Raw genomic sequence first — 23,056 nt, 5'->3', positions numbered from 1 at the left:
TACCTTTTCAATAAATTCAATGACACCTCCGATAGCAGTAATTCCTGCACATAAAACATCAAACGCAGTGACTCGACGACTATTGTCTTTGACCTGATAAACATCTCAAACAACAAACAGAAAGGTCTAGACCACACACCACGACCATACAAGGAAGTTGAAATATTACAAATAATAAAGAAAAGCAGGCAAGACAGTGCACCAGGACTGACTGGCGTCCCCCAGGCAATTTACAAGGAAGATCCCCACTTCTGGGCCCGCAAGTTCAACAACTTGTTCCGGACGATAAGTAACACTAGCCGGATTCTGGAAAGCTGGAGTGGGGCGATCATCAACCCAATATATAAAAGGCGGAGATCGTAAAAATCCAGCTAATTATCGCCTGGTAGCACTCATTGACGCCGAGGCCAAGTATTATGCATCCCTGGTGTTAACTGACCTCACAAAATGGCCCGAAGACAACCACAAAATCCCGGTAAACCAGTCAGGGTTTTGCCGTGGCAAAGGCACCATGGCCAATGCCATAGCAATAAGCTTGATAGCCGAAAAAAGTCTGCAAAATCATCAAGCACTATACTCATGCTTCGTGGACTTTAAGGCGGCCTTCGACCGTGTCAGTCGACAACTACTTTGGTTCAAACTAAAGCAGCAGGGTCTGCCGGACTCGATCCTAAATCCAATAATGGACCTATACACCAACACCTGGATGCAGAAAAAGATTGATAACGGCCATCGGCTAACGCGGAAGATCAGAACTAGCGATGGATTAAAGCAAGGCTGCGTTTTGACCCCCAAACTTTTCAATTTATTTATGGTCGATCTGACATCAAGGCTAGATGGCATCAATGCTCACCCACCGCGGCTAGGAACACTGCCCATTACGCATCTCTCCTATGCCGACGATGAGGTCCTACTCAGTCAGACGAAAATAGGTCTGCAACGTCTCTTGCAAGAACTGGCTGGATACACTAAACAGAACCTTTTGGAAATAAACAGTAAGAAAACAAAAGGTAATGATAACCCATCGCCGTAAAGCACCGCCAAACTTCGTAATTGATAAGAAACTGGAAGTAGTGGAAAGCTACAAGTACCTGGGGATACATCTGGACAGATGGTTCAACTTTTCTGCGCATTTTGATGCCATCAAGAAGAAAGGAACTGCTTTGTTATACGCAGTCCGTTTATCCAAGCAATTAAAAGGCCCTTTGTTCACTCCCCTCCTAACAGTCATCAAAGCCAAGCTACTTCCAACAATAACTTACGGCAGCGTGCTACATTGCGGAAGGAGTGCACTGCTCTTAGACAAAATCCAAACGAGAGTGTACAAGCGTGTATTCAGCCTACCGTGTGATGCTTCTCCCGCACAGGTCCACCTCGAGTTCGGCCTGCAGTCTCAAACACTGCACAAAAAATACGAGACTGTTAAATTTTGGTACGGCATCTGGATGAACCGCGAAACAGAAATCAATCGCGCCACTTGTGAAGCAATGCAAAGCAGTCCTAACTCTCAGTACGCTAAGTACTTAAATTCCTCCCTTGAAATTACTGAATTAGCGACAGTGGAAAATGAAGCTACCCGTATCCACATTTAAGCAGGCAGTAAAAAAGGCAGCTAACAGGCATTCATGGATCAATGACAAGACAATTCTGAATCACCGCTCACACGCTTGGATGACAATACAATCTTACAATAAGCCGGCACCTGCAGCCTATCTAGGGCTTGCCTTTCCATCACACGTCAAACTAAAATAAATTAGCCTAAGGATGGGCAATTTGCCAACAAACGCCGATCAACCCGGCTGGAGGTCACCAGGCCCCAAGCAGTGCGACCTATGTGGTGCTGCTGTACAAAAAGAACAATAAGGTGAAGGAGGGCCTAAGGGAGTTTAAAGACCATGCAGAGACACATTCCCTAACTGAACATATGAAACACAAAGGTGTCAAAGGGTCTATATACAAAAACTATGTGTGGTACATTGAACTAAAGAAGTCTGTGTCAACCCACTTACAGTCTATGAAAAAAACATAAATACGTTTCCTGTGACCATCTCTACATCTAGGTAGATATTTGTTAAATCTACCTTTGCTGCTCTTTTAATATTGGTGGAGCGAGCAAAAAAACAGAATACATTTTTCATTCTTGCTCCCTCACCCAATTTTATTCTCACTAAGCACATTTTTCTTCAAAAGCACTGCAAATCAGTCACCCCCATATTCACCTATTGGCACTTTGTGACACTCTAACCATATTGGTCACTACCAGGTTTACAGGAGGTTATAAGATTTGACCTTCCATCTCTACTGGTGGTGGACCTAATATATGGGTAACAGGAATCCCAAATGATGAAGGGCGGTTCCGAGTGGTGACTGATGGGTATCCTGTTAGGGATCACAGGACACTTCTTTATGTTTTTTTCATAGACTGTAAGTGGGTTGACACAGACTTCTTTAGTTCAATGTACCACACATAGATTTTGTATGTAGACCCTTTGACACCTTTGTGTTTCATGTGCTGCTGTACAAGACTTTATTCACTTGATCTGCATTTGTCCTGCACTGGATAGGGAACGCCGGAGCTTATTAAAGGCTAAATTCAATGAAAAAGGAATTCACACATGCCGTTCAGAGATCCAACAAGTCTTGTGCTCAGTGGACCCACAACTCATTAGTCGAACAGTTAAACATGTCATTAATTTTGAGAAAAAAAGAGGAATTCTTGCACAGGGCCAACATAAACTCTAATCTCAAAGTTCCGTAATTGTCTTTCTTTAATATTGAACCAGCTCTTCAAAACATTAAGGGCATCACTTTTAAATCAATGGTTTTAATACTTGTATAAGAATGTATTTCCTGACATTTTAAAATATCACTGCATTTCATATTTGTAATGGTTTTTATTAATTATACAATAAAATAATTTTACTTACACCAGCCTAGACGCATTGAACCTGCATTTGATTGTCCACAATCCAACACACACCGCTGGACATATCCTAGATATCATTTTTGCCAATACTGAACTAGTTACCTTTCAAACTATAACTCCAGTCACATGGTCAGACCACCACTTGCTTACTTTCCAACATCAAACAACGCTAAGCAACTCACCTAAAACTACCTTACATCCAACCACATATCGGCCGTGCAACAAACTCAATTTGGAACACTTAGAAACAACTAACATCCAGTACAAATCTGGAAATGATAAATTCTGTTCAAAATCTATATGAGTGGCTACTGGAAGCTTTTCACATCCTGATACCACTCAAAACCACACAACAGAACAAAGGAAAAAAAGCACCTTGGACAAACAGAAATAAAAGACATAAAACAACAAATTTGAATGCAGCAACCTACCTGGCTCAAAACAAACGCCAAACAAAACAAACTTCACCTACAGAAAATTAACAGATTATACAAGTTGGCTATCAAAAAAAAGCTAAGAAAAGGTACTATTTAGAGAGAATTCAAAACGCTAAATGTGCAAATAAAGAGTTCTATAAGATACTCAATGTATTTCGCAAACCAAATTGCCTAGAAGGAACTCCTCCTGTTACTCAAGATTTCACAGACAAACTGGCAAATCTTTACACGGACAAAGCAGACACGTTGGACTCGTACTTAAACAGAAACAAAGCACCAGCACTAACCCTTGTACAAAACAACAATTCAAGAATGCTCTAATCAAGCCTCTCTGTTCCTTCCAACACATCTCGCATGATGAATTTATTGACCTGGTCAAAGCAAGCAGGCCTGCGGCAGCCCTTCTGACCCCTGTCAGACACAAACTTTCAAGACAATTCTTTTAACAACCTCTGCTGCCACTCCAATAAGAAGAATCAACAATTCCTTAACTACGGGAATATTTCCAGAAGAACTCAAAAAGTCATACATACGCCCTTTACTGAAGAAAACAAACTTGGACCCGCTGAACCCTGACAACTACAGACCCATTACAAATGGACCTTTCCTGGGAAAACTGATAGAAAGAGCAGCGTTTGCCCAGGTGTCACAATTCATTGAAGAGAATGACATACTTTCAGACTTCCAAACAGGATACCATCCGTGAAGAGGCACTGAATCTGCCCTCCTTGCCATCTGGGATGACCTAAAGAATACAGTTGATCGCAACGGGGTTGCTGCGCTACTCCTCTTGGACCTCTCAGCTCCCTTTGACACGGTTGACCATGACACTCAGAAACAAAGACTATGAAGCCAGCATAGAGGGAACTGCTCTAGACTGGATCGCGTCCTATCTTCGAAACGGAACTAATTTTATCCATACCCCACCTTTCTCGTCCAAACTGTACCCCACAAAAGCAGGGGTCCTTCAAGGTTCTATCATCTCGCCCATGTTTTTCAACATCTACATGAAGTCATTACCAGTAATGATCAATAAATTTCACCTCACGTGCTACAACTATGCAGATGACACGCAAATACGCCTTCAACTGGAATGCCCCAAAGACATTGGAAAATCACCAATTTTCAGCTGTCTCAAAGCCGTGGGTCAGTGGAGGACTTGGGAGACATCTCAAATTGAATGCTTCAAAAACTGAAATACTCACGTGTAGTGATTGGAAACATTACAACCTGCTTGCCGCATGGCCTGATGAACTGGGATCACTGCCTAAAGTATCCAAGGAAGTAGGAAACCTCGGAATGACCATAGACTCCAAGCTGTCGATGAATGCCCAAGTGGATAAACTAGCAAGATCAAGCTTTGCGACTATAAAAACACTGCAACAGATTTTCCCTCATTTGGGATTTCCACACAAGGTCCAAGCTACCATCTCCCTTGTTCTGTCCAAACTATTACGCCAATAGCCTCTACCACGGATCACCTTTAACGACCACGGATTCAGAACTCGGCTGCCAGACTACTCTTGCATATCAAACCGCGAGACCACATCTCCCCTGCCTTGAAAGCCCTGCATTGGTTACCGGTTGCCAGAAGATCCAAGTTAAAGCTGCTTTGTATCACCCACAAAGCAATACATGGAATGGGACCGCTCTTCATCGGGAATAAAATCCCGAAACACATTCAACCAAGGAACCTCCGCTCTAAAGGAGCATCTCGCCTCAAAATCCCACCATACAAGAAAAAAAAAACATGGGTGGCATATCCTTCTCTGTTCAAGCAGCCAAACTATGGAACTCTTTACCCCCAAACATAAGGTCCACCGACAACAACCTTTTCTTCAGAAAACTACTCAAGATTTGGCTCTTCCCCACATAAGCACCATACGTAAACAGAAATTTACAGCATATCCCTCTTTATATAAGCTTTTGTTTTCACTATAGATATGTACCTATCTTTGTGCATTACTTTGTATAAACATGTAAAATAATGTTGAGAAAAAATAATAAATAAAAATCATCCTTGGTCTACATGTACATACTTTCGTGGTACATCTATGTACCTTCCATGTACTTGGATCTGTGTGTCTGTTACTTTTCTCCTGAAAAACATATCTAATGCACTACCGTATTTCTCATACTATGCCGCTATAAATATCTTTAATCTACATACATTACTTCCTTTATGCATCTATATACTTTCAATGTACTTATGGATCTATATGTATCACTTTCTTCTAATTTAGCATTTCCAGTGCACTACCCTATTTCTCAGCCTATACTTCGCTCAATACATCTTCTAGCCCAATCTTCTGACTCGTCTCAAACGTCTTTCTACTACTCCTTCCAATGCACTACCCTATCTCTCATCCTATACATCTATCAATATATCCTCTACATCTACTCTCATTTATCCCAAACCCCTTACCACTACTAGGATCGCCAAAATAACCCTTACTAGACTCTCTCCTACTCTACCCCTCCTTGCATCATCTTTTACTATACCGATCCCCTAAAACAAACCTTTCTAAACTCTTCCCTCTGACTTCTCCCTTCCAAAACTCCGTTTTACTCATCCAAAAGCCTCCTCCTACTACTAAGACCTTAAAAAAAAACTTCACTCTTTTATCCCACCACTATCCTCTTCAATCAATATTAACAGACTAACATGTTCACTTCTCAAATTCCATATTCAACTATACTAATTCACCACTAATCCTTTATTGGGTTCCAGAGTAGCGTTCTACTTGCCAATAAAGAGTCTCAACACCCCATCAGGGTTACAAGCGCTATATAAATGTAAACCTTTTTCCTTTTCTACCCCTCCCCAAATCTTCTCAGTCCAAATAACTGACTAACATATCCACCACTAAAATTAATCTTGTTTTACCATACTAATTCAACACTAATCCTGATGGGTTCCAGAGTAGCGTGCTACTTGCGCTTCAAAACCCCATTGGGGTAGCAAGCGCTTTATAAATACAAACCTCTTTCCCTCTATCCCGCCACCATCCCTTCTCTACCCAAATAACTGAATAACATATCCACTACTCCAATTACTTCATATTTTACTATACTAATTTTCAACACTAATCCTTTATGGGTTCCGGAGTGGCGTGCTACTCGCCAGAAAAGCACTTCAACACCCATCAGGGGTAACAAGTGCTATATGAATGCAAATCTTTCTTCCCCTTTTATCCCTCCGCTATCCTTCTCACTCCAAATAACTTACTAATATCCACCACTGAAATTACTTCATATTTCACCATACTAATTCACCACTAATCCTTTATGGGCTTCCTAAATAGCGTGCATCAACAAGCGCTATATAAATACAAACCTTTTTTCCTCTTCTATCCTTCCAAATCCAAATAACTGACTAACATATCCACCACTTAAAATGTTCTTACATGTTTCACTATACTAATTAAACACTAATCTTCTATGGGTCCCGGAGTAGTGTGCTACTTGCCGAAAAAACGCTTTGACGCCACGTCAGGGGTAGTAAGCACTATATAAATGCAATTACAATACAATTCAATCTGCAAGTGGTATGGGCATGGCTTGTACAACCTCAGACACAAGACAGTTAATGAATGTCAGGCTGTGTGAAATGTGCTTCTGAGCAACAACCAATGCAGTTACCAGCTCTTTGTAGGACTTTAAAAAAATTAATAGGAGAGAGAAAATGGCTTCCCATCCCAGAAGAAGACGTCTAGGTTCTCAAACGGTGGCGAGAGTTAAATTAAACTGTAGGAATTATCACTCACTATTTGTACAGGAAATGTGTAAGAAGATGGGTGAAGCTTAGGGTAGGGCAGAAAAACATCCTCCGCAAAATAAGAGTTAGCAAGGTGGGGAAAACATTTACACCCTAAAATCCAACAAAAGTGGATCGTTCTCTGTCAAATGCTGGGCTCAGAGTACATTTGGCATAAAAACGGTACAAAGAGGAATGTGTTACGCCTATGTCATAAGAAGAGGTGCTGGGGCAAACGCTATGGTCAGGGACTGCTTGACTTCACATGATGTAGATCAAGTGAAGCCAACTTAAAGTCTGGGAAACAAAGCAGTCAAGATACCCAGGAGGTGAGATCTCTGCAAGGGTCTCCATCCAATGGCTCTGTGGAAAAAGGGCTGCATTTTCACGTTTGACATTTTCTCTCCATTACTTCTGCAAAGCAAAGCAAGAACTTTGGCAACCATTTTTCCCATCTCTAAATATACCCATCTATTTCCTAGACCCTAGGTTTCACAAAAAGGTGTTGTGTCAGTAACCTTCTGAGATCTTTTATAAATAGCGTTTTCTTTAAGAAACACTCGCTGTAGTGCTTATATGCTTAAACACACAATGCTGTTACCGTCTGACCCATAAAAAATCTGGTGAAATGCAAAAATCACCAAAATATCCTTCATTCTAAAGAATTAAGGACAATAAAGTTAGAGACAGCTGTCCTTTTGATATGCATGGGAAACAACTCATGGAAGCTGCTTGAAGCCAGGCACGATGGGGGGCAGAAACGTAGACAGTCAAATAGCCCTAAAAGAACGCAATCCTCTTAAAAAAGGCTAAATTGATCTTAAAGCTCCCTATAAAGAATCCAGATTTCCCTGAGAAAAGGTTCACTTGGAGAACAAGAAAGTCGAGCCTAACAAGTCTAATAAATGAAGTAAATTATTTCATTAACTTGAAACTTCACACTTCACCACGGTTTCTTTCCTAAGGGGTGTAAAATAACAGCTGTGTTCATTTTACCTTGTCTGTGAGAACAAAGGCATCCACGACATCGACCACTTCTTCAAATACCCCCGGCAGGTAGGCCCCCACCTTTTTCACCAGCCACTCTTCCCCTGTGGGCAGACAGAACGTGAAGGGGCACAGAAAGAGGCGTGTAGGCGAGGGGGGGGGGTTCAAAAGGGTGCGTGAGAGCAAGAAAGGGGAGAACGATAGCATTGCAAGGGAGGTGCGAGAAGGAAGATGGTGCATGTGTGACAAAGGGGGCAAATGAGGTGTGAGGGGAAAGAGGTATGTAGCAAAGAGAAATATAAGTTAAGGCATACAAAACAGGTTAAGAAAGAAATTAGGTAAAAACGGGAACGAGAACACATGACAGAAGATAAAAGGGTGCCAATTGAGAGAATATAAAGGGGCAGGGGGTGTCGGGATATGTAAAAGGGAGATAAACAGAGAGGACAGTAAGGTTATAAAGTATGGGGTAATGAGGAAGGGGAAGTTGAAGCCAAGCAGACCAGGAGAATGGAGGAGAGAAACGTGAAAAAAATAAAATGAACGTGAATACAAGCCAGAAACAAAAAATGAGGAAAAAAAAAACAAAAAACACATACATTAACATTTAACAGAGCACGATGACTCACAGACCAGCATCACTATTTTACAACAATGCAACTATTTGATGAAAAAAAATACATTCTGAAATGTAAAGGCTATAGAGAAAGGAAGAACATGGGTGTGCAGTGTCTTGGAGCTCCCATCCCCTTTGGACTTCGTTTGGAGGATGCAGGCAATGTACTGAGAGCCTCTTTAACTCCCTATTTCCCACACCTGAGTTTTGGTACAAACACCACCACAGACTCACCAGCTCCTTCTTGAGCAGCCTAACCCCTATGGCTAAGAGCTCTGATAGTGACAATTCTTGCTCCCTCTCGACTTGGTCTTACTAGGGGTGGATAGCAAGATCCCCCACCATCCTCTACGGTGGGTTCCACCCATTCCTATTTTTTGTGCTCATTGGCTGGCACTGATGAGCTCAAACAACGGTCTAGAAAGTTCTCAAGTACTCTCCCTCCTAGCAGAAGCTCCCTGCTCACCTCTCACACCCTGTGTATCTGAGGCAGATCTTGCCTCGTGCCCATCACTCTGGCCGCAGTGACGGGGAACCACTGCGGCTCCACCTCTGGATTCACCAGGACGGCAAAGAGGTAATCAGAGGCGCCTTACCACCAAGATTACTAACTAACTTCCAACTCAGATCAAAACCTTACTTTTATCCAATGTATGCACATCTCCTACATCATAGAGCATTGGTCCCACCTTCGGGAGCAGTCAGCTACCGAGGGGAAAATTCAGAATTCCCACTACCTGGTACCCGGAGTAATCTGTGACAATTTCACTAAATCCTTGTTTAACATAAAACCACATACTACATGACCTTACCGCCCCCACAAGGGATGACGCTAGTCACCTGTCACGCGGTCTTTATCTTCACGGTCTTTGCACTCCTTGCGGGCCCGCAGCCGAATAGCCTGGTTGTGCCGGATGACCGTCGCCTGGATGGTTTGCACCACCTCCACCTCTTTCCGGGGAATGTAGGTTCCTGCAAAGTTGGAAGGTGAAAAAGGATTAAAGGAGGTCGCTAAAAGACAAAGCTCGGTGTCGGGCCCCCTCCCCTTCCGCCAGGGTCTGCCATTCATTCAAAACCAGCTTAAAGGGGCATAGCTAAGGACCGGAAATGCCTCCCGAGAGTGGAAGGGCACTGCTCAAGAAAGGACAGCACTCTTGTTGAAATTCAAACCCCCACCACCCATCATCGGGCATTACAAGCCTACCTGCACTGCTCTCTAGCCTAGTGTCCAAAGTGTCAGCTGTCTGGGGTCCAGACTACATTCACACATTGTGTCTGTAAAATAATTGCTCTCTGACAAAAGGAATGTGTGAGAATACGATCTTTTTTATTTTTTTAACAGATTTGTCAATCAACTCAACAGGTCCACGGTACTGAACAAGCCCTCGAAAATTCCACTAGACACCCGTCCTGTGATGGTCTAGACTCACTGAGCCCCTGAAGTAGTCAATAACTTGCTGTTTAACACACTGACCATTCATTATTCAGTCAGGCATGTCAGTCAGTCTTGTATTTCTGTCACTTCCACATAATAGCTTCCCTCTTAACTACTGTTCTTTATTCTTTTTCTCCATTTGGCATTGCCAGCTTCAGCTGGGAGAGGGATTGGGGGGGGGGGAGGGAGATTGTGACAGCTGTGCCAAAGCAACATGTTTGGGGATGGGATTTGGATGCAAAACTAGGTAACTGACTGGGGCCAATCTGCAACCTGTCCCATACCATCCCTGCTAAAAAGGGAGTCACAAAGCAGAGTTCAACACTGGTTCTCTACTCCCTAAGAGTCCAACGCACCAGAACAAAAACATTTTTATACATTTTAAAGAATATTAGCCTCCCTGACAGAGGAGGAGCGTCATTCTTAATTTACATGCAGAAAGAGAAAAACTTACTGCCAAATCGAACTTAATGGTCAAGCAAGATAATGCCGTGCCCGCATAGAATTGTAAAAAGTACAAAAAACCCAAAATGTACATAAATTCTTTAAGGATGTATGACGTTACAACGCATACTTTTACCACCATACCATTAAAACGCGGTTTTTACAACGCATACCATTACAACGCATAGCGCTTTGGGGTGCTGGATAGTGAATAGTTTAATTTACTATTCCAACTCCAGTCCCCGTGGACACTAGGGAAGGTGTTGGATAGTAAATTAAACTTATTCCCTGTCCTAGAGCGCCCCCCAGCGCAATGTGTTGTAATGACTGCGTTGTAATGGTAGTGCGTGGTAAAAGATTCGTTGTAAAGGTTGTATACCATTCTTTAAGTACCTGGGAACCACTCCAATAGAGATTTAAACTGTGTCTGCACTGGCAACATGGCGATCACTGTACCACTGGGGAAATATTTCTTATTTGGGAATCCTAGTGCCTGCGTTCTACAATAAATGCATTTTTGTACTGTTTGATGGTACCAATCGTGAGAGCACTATAGTAGTCAATTATGGAAATAGTTATGTCTGGGCAATGGCAGAACCACTAATGTCTGAAACAAAGGGGCAAGCTCTGTGCAATATTTTCTAAAACAAATATTTTCAAGCATCCCGGGTGTCTACTCCACACCACTGGAGTCAAGCTATCCTGGCTGAAGACGGCTGATAGCCAGAAACCGGTCCTAGGATGCTTGATTCCGGTCCAGGAAAGACATGGCTTGGCAGTTCGGGCTGGACTGTTCCCATGAGGCACAGGGTCAAGGCTGATTTGCATATGGCCATGTCTGAACTGGGGTGGTGTGGAGTGCAAAAAAAAGATGGATTTAGGCCCGGATCTCTGTACTGGGGTGAATGTATGACATTGTTCTGCATTCTGTCCATCAACTGTTGTTTTTGCATTACTCATTCCACTACTGGCGTACAGAAGAGCTATTCTGGGGACGTTGGCACCCACTGGTATGGCAACAATGAATGAATCCAATGGCTTTACAGGATGCCTCTTCCAACTGTACTTATACTTTGAAGTTTCAGCTGCATTTTCAAATGTACGTATATCCCAGATTGTACAGGCCGGAAGGATGGTTGAAAAAGACCTGGAATCAAGACACCTCCCCAGCCAGTGGTACTGAACCACTCAAGGAGGGAGTGAAAGTCGACCACCTCCCGGTCCTGTGAGGACTGGGCAATATTGGCATACCACAGGTAGAGGAGGAGTTGGGATGCTTCATGCTTGTACTTCAAAGACGGGCGATGTTGTCGCTCTGTAGATCCAGCTGTTGGTGTCTTGATTGTTACTTCCTATGGCGGGCAAACTGGGTGGATCTCAAGGCTCGTAGTACATCTCAGTCACCTCAGATGTCCTCTCTATATATGTTCTAGTTCCCTGTGCCTTTTGGAGTTCTTCCTGGAATCAAAACGCTCCACCAGGCAGGTGCAGTCCATAACACCATGGCAGCAGGAAACATCTACATCTTTACTCAGATGAGAGCTTCACTCCAAGCTCCCTACTTTGGCCAAAACCTGGCTCGAGATCAGGAGGGGGTAGCCAAAGCCAATCAGTTTTATCAAATGGTAAAGTACTCCTCCAATTGTGAAAATTGACACCCTCCTGTTGCTGCCCAAGTGATCTCAGGCGCTAAAGCAACGCTTCACAGGTATGACACTTTTGGGGTCCAGGAGGCTTTAAAGATTGCAGGTGAAACAGAGCCAGCTCCGCATTGGTTATGGTTACATCAGAAACCAGAAGAAGCTTATGAGAATAGGTATCGGTGTAATTCACTTGAGCAATGGAAAACTTATTTTGAAAAAGGGCTGAGCAAGGACATCAGCATAAAAGAGAACTCACAGCCACTGAACAGGAAGAAATTTTCCTGAGACACCATAAGACTTACCGTTCTTGATTTTAGCCTGAGGCCTGAAATCTCATAAGAAGTGGCTTAACAATCCCCAGTGAGACATCAGTGGCACACATCCATTTCTCTGCATGGCAGGACCAGCAGCAAAGGGAAGGGCTAAGAAACAGGTCGGGTACAAGCCTCCACATTGCCCATGATGAAGATTCAGGTCACGCAAAGGTCACTGGATGAGGACACTAATTCTTACTGATGACTGCTCAAAATCTGGCATTAATTCCATCAAGAGTATTGCGGTACTAAAAGACAGGCTCTCACTCAGGATGGTCTTGAAAGTAGTTTATTACTCCAGAGATAAAAACTCCAAACGGCAGTCATGCCAAGCACAGCTAGTAAGGAGTAGTTTCTGTCCTGTAACTCCAGTTCTGTGGTAGGGGTATCTCTGTTATAGTCATAATCTAGTGAATAGTCCCGCCCATGTGCGTGGACCCCGGAGCAATCCCAAATAATCACTTAAGTCGTCAAAAATTGCAGACCTGCACAGACACTTAAGAGAGAATTTAAAGACAGATAATGCAGCCTATATCCACAGGTTACACTGTCCAGTACTTCAACTAGAAATTCCACCAAAAAATCCACAAACAGCACAGCCTGTCCAGTGTTCTCAACAGAGAAAAATCTTCCCCTACCAGCAAAAGCCTCTGGAATGATAGAGAGAAAGGAGTGGACAGACAAGCCCCATAGGCTGCCATTATGTGGCTCAGAACTGGATACTGTGCCTTTAAGAGAACTTTCCAGAACTCTCTCAGTATCCCAGAATGCACAGCAGGTCCCTTTTACTTTCAGTTCTTTTTGAAGGTGTAACACGCCAGACCTGTAGCATTCCGTGGATGAATATCTTTCTCCATCGGGGAAGAGGGCGGGCGCTTATGACTATAACAGAGATACCCCTACTACAGAACGAGTTACAGGACAGAAACTACTCCTTCTGTAGTAGGGGATCTCTGTGTATAGTCATAATCTAGTGAATAGAATGGCAAGCCCATCCCCACACCAAAGCGACGGTGGAGAGAAGAGAAATAACACCACTACTGTGCGAACAGATTTCGCAGCGAAGCCTGCCCAACCTGAGCATCTGTCCTGGCATCAGTGTCCAAACCGTAATGCTTAGCAAAGGTATGGACTGACTTCCAAGTGGCCGCCTTGCAGATTTCTGCAATTGGAACATTAGCAGCAAAGCAGTCGTGGCAGCTTTGCCCCTGGTGGAATGAGCCTTAGGTCTACCCCCTAAGGTCTTATTAGCCTTCTGGTAACACAATTGTATGCAGGACACAATAGACCTCAAGATGGACTGTGTTTTGAGGTTGCAAGACCGGTCCCGACTGATCCATAATTGATAAACAATTGGTCTGACCTACTTAAATCTTTGGTTTTATCCAGATAAAATTTCAACACCCTAACATCCAGGGAATGCAGAGACCTTTCCGCTGGAGACGAAGGATTCTGAAAAAACATAGGTAAAGTTATGTTCTGGTTAACATGGAAATCCGAGATAACCTTTGACAGAAATTTAGGGTGAGTACGCATAACAACCTTAGCAGCATGAAATGCAGTATAAGGTTCTTGGCTACACAACGCCTGACTTTCACTCACCCTGCGGGTCGATGTAATGGCCACGAGGAACGCTGCCTTCCAGGACAGGTGCTGCAACGAAGCCTTATGAATAGGTTCAAAAGGCTCCTTCATCAATCTAGACAGCACCACATTCAATTCCCATGAAGGCGAAGGAAGCTGGACAGGAGGGAACACTTTCCTCAAGCCTTCCAAAAAGTCCTTGATCACAGGGATCTGGAAGAAGGAAGTCTGAATGGTATTTCCTGTAGGCAGTCAGCGCAGCGAGATGAACCTTAATGGAATGGAAATTAAGGCCAGACCGCGCCAAATGTAGAAGGTACAGAAGGATGACATCCTCATTACATGTCGTTGGATCATAGTTCTTGGACTTCCACCATATGCAGAATCTCTTCCACTTGTAAGCATAGGAAGTCCTAGTGGAAGGTCGCTTAGCCTCCTTCAGTATGTCCATACAATCTTCTGGTAGATTCAAATGGCCATATTGCACTCTCATTGGAGCCATGCGGCCAAACTCAAAGACGAGAGGTTGGGGTGCACCATCTGCCCCCCGAACTTCGTGAGAAGGTCCGGCCGGCACAGCAGCCGTAGGGGAGGAAGGAGAGACCGGTGAAGCAGGTCCGTGAACCACCACTGCCTAGGCCATTCCGGGGCAATCAGGATCATCTGCGCCCTGGACTGGGACAGCTTGGTGAGCACCGCCGGAATCAGGGGAATGGGTGGAAAAGCGTACAGAAAGCTGTTCGACCAGTTGATTCATAGCGCATTTCCCAGCGTCCCCTGCTGGTAGTACCTGGAAGCGAAGTCTTGGCATTTGCTGTTTTCGGCGGTGGCGAACAAATCTGCGTCTGGAGTCCCCCACCTTGTGAAGTCTTCTCCTAGTACTTCGTTGTTTATGACCCATTCGTGGTTTTCCTGAATCAGTCTGCTCAGTGCGTCCGCCTGAACATTCTGCACACCTGGTAGATGGGTAGCCGTTATCGTCAGTCCTCTGGCCAGAAGCCATCGCTAGATCGCCTGCGCCTCCTGCGACAGAGTGCGTGATCTCGAGCCCCCCTGCTTGTTGAGGTAATACATCGTGGTCGTATTGTCCATCTGTACAAGCAAAGAGTTGGTCTGGAAGGATGGATGAAAGGCCTTCAGTGCAAAGTGAACCGCTCTGAGTTCCAGGAAATTGATGTGATATGTGGACTCCGTCGGGACCACATTCCTTGAATCTGTAAGTCTCTGGAGTGCGCCCCCCAGCCTTGAGAGACGCATCCGTAACGATAGTCTGTGTGGGAATGTCCTTGTGGAAGGAAAAACCCTCTGAGGAGATTCTCCGCTGAACACCACCACTTCAGAGACTGAAGAGCATGCAGAGACAGTCGTATCTTATCGTACCAAGACCCTTTCCTCTGATCCCACTGTTCCTCCAAGCACTCCTGCAATGGTCTCATGTGCAGCCGTGCGTGTAGCGTGAGGAAGATACAAGAGACCATCAACCCCAGTAGATAAGACACCGTCCTCACTGTTGTAGATGGAGCAGTCATAAGAGCCTGAGCCTTCTGACGGAGTGATAATAGTGTCTATTCCGAAGGAGACACGCTTGCTGACAGCGTATTGATGGAGGCTCCCAAGTACTGTATGCACTGGACCGGAGTCGTGACAGACTTGGACATGTTGATGTGCAACCCCAGCTTGTTCAAGAGAACACACGCCTTCTGGAAGTGCACTTGAGCTTCCGAGAAGGAGGAGGCCTTGATCAACCAATCGTCCAGGTACGGGTAGACGAACACCTTGTTCTTCCTCAGGTGTGCAGCTACCCCTGCCATGCACTTCCAGAATGTTCTGGGTGCAGATTTCAGCCCGAATGGCAGTACTGTGTACGGATAATGATTGGCGCTGTCTTGGAATCGCAGGAACTTCCTGTGTTTGCGTGCAATGGGCTCATGGAAGTACGCATCCTGTAGGTCTATAGAACATAGCCAGTCTCCCTGTTGCAGCGGAGGATAAATCTGATGCAACAACAGCATGCAAAATTTCTCTGCGAATCCACTTTTTTGCTTGTCGCAAATCCAGAATGGGCCTGACCGCGTTCTTGTCCTTCTTGCGAACCAGAATGAACCCCGAGTACAGACCTCTTCCCCTTTGAGACAGAGGTATGTCTTCTATCGCCCTTTTCATTAACAAGGTATCAGTGGAATTGCTGGAGGCGGGCTGGAGAACCAAAGACTGTATCCATTGCAAACAATATTCAGCACCCACTTGTCCGGAGTAATTTTTCTCCACTCTGCCAGAAAAAATGGAACGCTTCCCCCCACTGGAGTGGGTAACGGATGCAGGGGAAGTAACCACTCAGGGCCTAGACCCAGCCGGGCCTTTGTTCGCCGCTGCAGACTGCTGGCCGCCTTTGCCCCTCTGGCGCTTCCGGAAGGGACTCCGGAACTGCTGCTGCTGTTGCTGCTGTCCCGAAGCCTGCCCTCGCCCTCAGCCCCGAACCGTCTCTGGAATGGGCGGTAGGTCTTTTCCTTGGGCTTCGCCAAACCCGACAGCCGTCAGGGTCTCGGCCTCCGCTTTCATGCGGGCCATCTCGTCGTCCGTATGCTTGCCAAACAGGGTTTCCCCCGAGAAAGGCAGGTTGGCCACCCGTTGTTGAGCCTCTGGCTTGGGAGATGTAAGGCGAAGCCAAGCGTGGCGCCGTTGGTTGACACCATGGCAGTACCAATGTGCCGCCAGAAGAGACATCAGCAGCCGCGCTGATGAGTTGGTTCGACACCAGCATCCCCTCATTCAGAATCTCCTGAAAGTCCTCTTTCTTTTCTCGCGGCAGGAGCTCAGCGAATTGCTGGAGGGACTCCCATAGGGCTCGATCGTATCACCCTAGCAAAGCTGCAGCACTTGCCGCTTTCATTGCAGTAGACGCCGTTCCACAGACCTACCTTCCTGCCTGCCGAGTCTAGCCAGCGGCTCTCCTGATCAGGAAGCCCTGTAGACAACGGGGTGGTGGCATGCTGCTTCCTAGCCGCCGTCACTATGACAGAGTCCGGTGTCGGATCCATCCTAAGAAAAGCCGGGTCAGAATCCGGAGCCAGGTACTTCTTAAAAGCCTGGAAGGAGCCGCCTTCCGTCACCGCTAGAGTGAGAAACAACTCCTCAGCGGGCTCCACCAATCCTGGTACTAGAGGCAGCAACGGCCGAGACAGGTGCTTTTTATGTAGCGTCTCGAAAATCAAGGACGTCGTGGGCGTAGGCACCGTCACCGTGATGCCCAACTTAGCCACACCCCTCAGCAGAACATCTTGGAATGAGATGATGTAGTCTACAGGCGACACCCTCGTCCCAGGGGATTCTGAAAAAGTCAGCGAGTAGTCCCTGGCCCCAGAGGAGTCCGTGTTGGACCTTGATCTGCGCCTCCTGTGGCGTCTCCTTGATCTCGTCGACGACCGGTGACGACTCCGCGATCTCCCCCTCCGACCGGAGCGAGAGCGTGATCTCCTCGGCTTCGGACGTTCCACAAGCCTCAAAGGGGTAGGCGACTGTGGCCTGACCGGGGACCTCGGTCGAGGAGTGCCCTTAGGCGGCGTCGGGTATCGTGGTAGTGAAGCCGTCCTCTGAGGAACCGCAGGCGGTCCACAAGGCGGAAGCCGAGGATAAGGAGGAGGAGTAGGTGGCGGTGGAAGCGGAGGCGGAGTGGGAGTCCGCGGCGGAGGTTCCTTGGGCAAGGGAGGAGGAGGGGGAGGCGACCTCGGCTTAGGAGGTGTAAATACCTCAGAGTACACAGAGCCCGGTGACTCCCTCTTCTTCCTAGGCTGAGGCGATGGAGAGGCAGAGTCTATCGGCGAACGTCGCTGGCGCCCCCCAGTGGACCCAGAATAACTCCTGGCACCAGAACTCCTTCTGCGCTTCTTTGGGATCGAAGAACGTCGCCTCGACTGCGACTGTCGTTCTCTCGACGTCGTACGCCTCCTGCTCAACGGCATACGCCTCCTGCTCAACGGCGTACGCCTCCTGCTCAACGGCGTACGCCTCCTGCTCAACGGCGTATGCCTCCTGCTCAACGGCGTACGCCTCCTTCTCAACGGCGTACGCCTCCTTCTCAACGGCGTACGCCTACTGGACGACGAGTGTCTCCTCGACGCCGAACGCCTGCGAGACTTAGACGTCCTCCGACGTCAAGGATCCCATCAACGCTGACCTCCTCTTCTTCGCCGACGGCGAACGGCGGTGTCGCCTCGACGGCGAGCGCCGACCCGCTTCTCGACGTCGATGACTCGACGGCGATGATGACACAGTCGACGGCGGCCTAGTCATTTCCTTCGACGCCGAACGTCGACGCCGCTTCGACCCAGAGGCCTGGGGAGACGGGGAACAGACTGCTGTCCTCTCTCTCGAAGCCGGCGTTGGTGCTATTGGCGCCGGCGGAGAACAGGGATGTTTGCTGGTCTTCCTGCCCCTGGGGAGCCCCCAGAGGCCTCAGCATGGGCAGCTGGAGTATGCCCAGACCCACCTTGTGCCTTCAGTCTATCTTCCAGGCCTTGGAGCCTGATTTTCATCCTCTCTCTCAGGGTCCGGCTGGAGAAGGTCTGGCAAATGTCACACTCCTCCGGGACATGAGATGAGGGAAGGCAGATGCACAACTCGTGTGGGTCCGACTTTGCCTTCTTCCTCGAACACTCTGGGCATTTGTCAAACAAAGCAGGCATTGTGACAAATAAAAGAGTTCCCAAAGACACACACAAGGAAGAAAGCACCAAAGTACTTCAAATGAAAGCACTTAAACACTTGAAGTGAAAAAATCTCTGAAGAAACCCTAGAAAGGGAGAGATCAATGCTCCAGGGTCCTGCTTCCAGGAGCCAGAAAAAAGAACTGAAAGTAAAAAAGGGACCTGCTGTGCATTCTGGGATACTGAGAGAGTTCTGGAAAGTTCTCTTAAAGGCACAGTATCCTGTTCTGAGCCACATAATGGCAGCCTATGGGGCTTGTCTGTCCACTCCTTTCTCTCTATCATTCCAGAGGCTTTTGCTGGTAGGGGAAGATTTTTCTCTGTGGAGAACACTGGACAGGCTGTGCTGTTTCGGGATTTTTGGTGGAAATTCTAGTTGAAGTACTGGACAGTGTAGCCTGTGGATATAGGCTGCATTATCGGTCTTTAAATTCTCTCTTAAGTGTCTGTGCAGGTCTGCAATTTTTGACGACTTAAGAGATTATTTGGGATTGCTCCGGGGTCCACGCACATGGGCGGGACTATTCACTAGTTTATGACTAGCAGAGATCCCCTACTACAGAACTGAACTGCCTTATTGAAATCATGGAACCCAAACAGGTCACCATGGAATGCCAGCATGTCCCTACAGCAGCAGCCTAGCTGAAGCTGGCCAAATACATTATAAAAAGTGTGCGAGTTGTTGAAGACATTTCATGAAGCCACCTAGATAGCAACAAGGAAATTAAATATTGCCATGACTACTTGACAGGGGAAGGCACTGGTCTTCTTTGAGAAACTTGTACCTAAACCAACAGTGAGACAGTTATTTCCACTGCTACCTTATTTATCACAACCACCACTGAGACCGTCTTCACTGAGGAAGGTCAAGAAATGAATGAGAAACAAGAGGTGCCAGGCTCCCACATGGGATCTTCTCCATCAAGATCCACAAAACTATGTATGCACCTAAGTAGTATCATTCACAAAATCGGTCCTCCGAAACAGATTCATTAACCCTTACAATTACATGCCTAAGGAATCATTGAATTTGTGTGTAAAGAAGGTTTTGTCATTTGAGTGCAGAAGTACAATGTGGTGAACACACACACACACACTTATAGGTATGTACAAATCTTTTCTAGATAGTCACCCCAGAAATGTTTGAAGATTTTCTCCAGTTAAATCTCTGTTCAAGGTAGGAAAGAGGGAGCAATGACCTCAAAATTGGGATTGGGTTGTATAGAATGAGGTAAAAGTATTTTCTCATGGGCAAACAAAAAATCGTTTAAAAGTACAGATGCACTTGTCCAGCAGGCTTAGACGTGCACAAATGTTCATTTGATACACATTCTCTGTAATTTTTAAGCACAGGCTGCAGTGAAATTCAGTTTGCACTCTCCCTTTTATCTTTTTGGAAGTTTTTTTGCTTTCATCCCTCTTTTATACATACATTTTATAATTTGTATTTGTAAACGTTCACACAAAAGTTTATATCTAAATAAAAATGTTAATAAACATATTTGAAATTTACATTTAAACTTGGTACATGATTGACATATGGTAATGCACGGCAAACATGGAACTCAAAAATTCCAGAAATTCTCCTGCTGTTGTCAGTCGATGCTGAGAAGGCATTTGACAGAGTACACTGGCCTTATTTAGAACGGGTGTTGGAGAAAATGGGTATAGGAGAGAAATTTCGCTCTTTAGTGTTCAACTGCTATAGGTTCCCATCAGCGGTGGTACGGGTGAACGGTTGTAGCTCCCGGCGGTTCACTATCGAGAGAGGTACCAGACAGGGCTGCCCGTTTTCCCCGCTACTCTTCGCCCTATATATGGAACCGTTCGCCCAGAGAATACGCCAGAACCCAGGCGCGACAAGCGTAAACATGGGAGGATATATCCATACGGTCAGCCTTTATGCGGACGATGTGATACTGACCCTAGAAGACCCGAGACGTGCACTCCCAGCGTGCATTAGAGAATTAGAGGCTTTCTCGACGGTGGCGGGATTTAGAATGAACATGGGAAAGTCAGTTGCACTAGACGTATCCCTGACGGCTGCCACGAAATCGGAGTTGCAGGGGCTCTTCCCCATGCATTGGTCGTCGCACCAAGTGCAGTACCTGGGTATCCTGCTAGCGCCGACGCTGCCGGCAATGGTGACCGCTAATTATGCGGCTCTGGGTAAGAAGATCAAAGAGGAACTGGGGAGATGGGGCAAGAGCATGATATCCTGGCTTGGCAGAGTGGCGGCGGTCAAGATGACGATCTTACCCCAGGTACTGTACTTGTTCCGGGGACTGCCCCTCCAACCGCCCAAGGGGTGGATCCAACAGACGCAGGCGGACCTAGCCCGCTTCATCTGGCAAGGCCGCAAACCGAGGATAAAGAGAGTTCTCTCTACACTGGCTCCTGAGTCAGGGGGACTAGGTATTCCGGACCTACGCAAATATTTCCAAGCAGCGTAGCTGCGGTACCTGGTGGAGTGGAGCAAGTGGGAGTCGGACAAGCACTGGCTATTCCAGGACCAGGCGGTTGCGGGCCGTCCTCTACAGGAGGTGCCCTTCCTACGTAGGGCACACCGCCCTCCTAACCTTTACGCGTCCTATGTCACACGAGTCCCGTTGAGGGTATGGGATACCACCAACAAGTTCCACGACCTCACCACGTTCCCCTCACCGTTCACACCTATAGTGGACAACCTGGACTTTACGCCAGGGATGGAGCCGGGAGCCTTCATGCACTGGCGAGTAGCCGGATGTAGGGCGCTCTTCCAATTGTATGATGCGGAAGGGAACCTACCCTTTCAGAGCCTCAAAGAGGATTATCAGCTGTCCGAGACGGACAGGATGCGCTATTGGCAGGTGCGGCACTGGGCGCTGCAGCCACAGGTGAGAAAGTCAGCTGACAGGAAGTTGCTGCCATACGAAAAATGGTTGGTAACACGCACTTCGGAAGCGAAGGTAATCACAGATCTCTACAGGCTGTTGCAGCCTCCCCCCTTCCACTTTCATAACCCTGGCAGAGAACGATGGAACCGGGAACTGGGCAGGACACTAAGCCATAAAGAGTGGGACCAGATTTCGTATTATGCAAGGCATTCTGCATACCATATAGGACTCACCGAAAAATTCACCAAGGTATTCACATATTGGTATTACACCCCAGAACGGCTGCACGAGATGAATCGACATGTTGAGAACACCTGTTGGCGGGAGTGTGGGCAGATAGGCACACTTACACATGTTTTATGGGATTGCCCGCTGCTACACTCTTATTGGAAAGAGGTGATTGACGAGATCGATGTGCACTTCGAAATAGAGCTGCCCCGCCTCCCGGCATACATCCTGTTGGGTCTTCCAAACGGTTTAATGTACCCACTGAAATCCCGTACAGGTAGGCAAATTGCTATAGCGCTGGGCTCAGCAGTTCAAAACATCCTAATACATTGGCGCACGACCGTCACCCCCTCCACTAAGGGTTGGTTACACAGACTGTCTTGGGCAAGGAAAAATTATCACTCATGGTGGCTGGGGAGGTGGAACAATTTGAGGAGCTGTGGCAACCATTCCATGCACTGCTAACCACGGAATTCAAGGAGCTCACCTGCCCGAGCTACCTAAGAATACTGAGACTAACACCACCGATGGATCACACTGCTTAACAGTCAACTGACCGAACAGGGTCGGGGAGGATGGGCGGTGGTAGAGAAACGAAACAGGAGGCAAGCAAGGCACTGGATGGGGAGGGGAAGGGTTGGGAGGGGAAAGGGAGGGTGAGGGAGTTGGGGGGGGTAGTTTTACAAAAATAGGAGGGGTACAGAGGGATAACTACTTTTGTGTCTTTATCCTTGACTGAGCATGCGGGAGCGAAGCCGAAAGGGCCCCTGTTAAAAGAACTTGGGATATTACGCACTCCCTTGGGACTGGCCCCACGGCACATAGCACTGTAGCCATTACTCGAATGTTTTCTCTTTCTTTGTACTCTTTCAATAAAATGCTTTAAACCTAAAATATGGCGCATTAACTGCCTTCCAAAAGGCGGTCATATCCTTTAATTCAGATGCTTCTAATAGTGCCTCCCATGCTTCCCTCTTCATCATGTCCCTTCTATTCTTTTGCGCCAATTTATATGCTTTACGCAGCTCCCTAATCGGTTTCTGATCTCTATCCTGCCTGCACAAGGCACGTTTAAGTTTGGAATACGCCTTAGTGCACACTGAGTC

At 46.6% G+C, this 23,056-nt stretch overlaps 1 protein-coding gene across 1 annotated transcript in view; it reads right to left on the bottom strand.

The window, feature by feature from the left end:
* LOC147703771 (major vault protein-like) overlaps window positions 1-23,056 on the bottom strand; it is a 274,496-nt gene that overhangs the window by 160,491 nt on the left and 90,949 nt on the right. The window contains exons 5-6 of the mRNA XM_086932120.1: window positions 9,564-9,695; window positions 8,117-8,211 (exon numbers count right to left, since the gene is read on the bottom strand). Coding sequence (XP_086788246.1) covers window positions 8,117-8,211; window positions 9,564-9,695 — 227 coding nt within the window. The remainder of the gene's footprint in view (window positions 1-8,116; window positions 8,212-9,563; window positions 9,696-23,056) is intronic.

The sequence above is a fragment of the Lissotriton vulgaris genome, chromosome 7 (assembly GCF_964263255.1).
Source record: "Lissotriton vulgaris chromosome 7, aLisVul1.2, whole genome shotgun sequence".
Classification (NCBI taxonomy): Eukaryota; Metazoa; Chordata; class Amphibia; order Caudata; family Salamandridae; genus Lissotriton; species Lissotriton vulgaris.
This window is presented reverse-complemented; position numbering and strand designations above follow the sequence as displayed.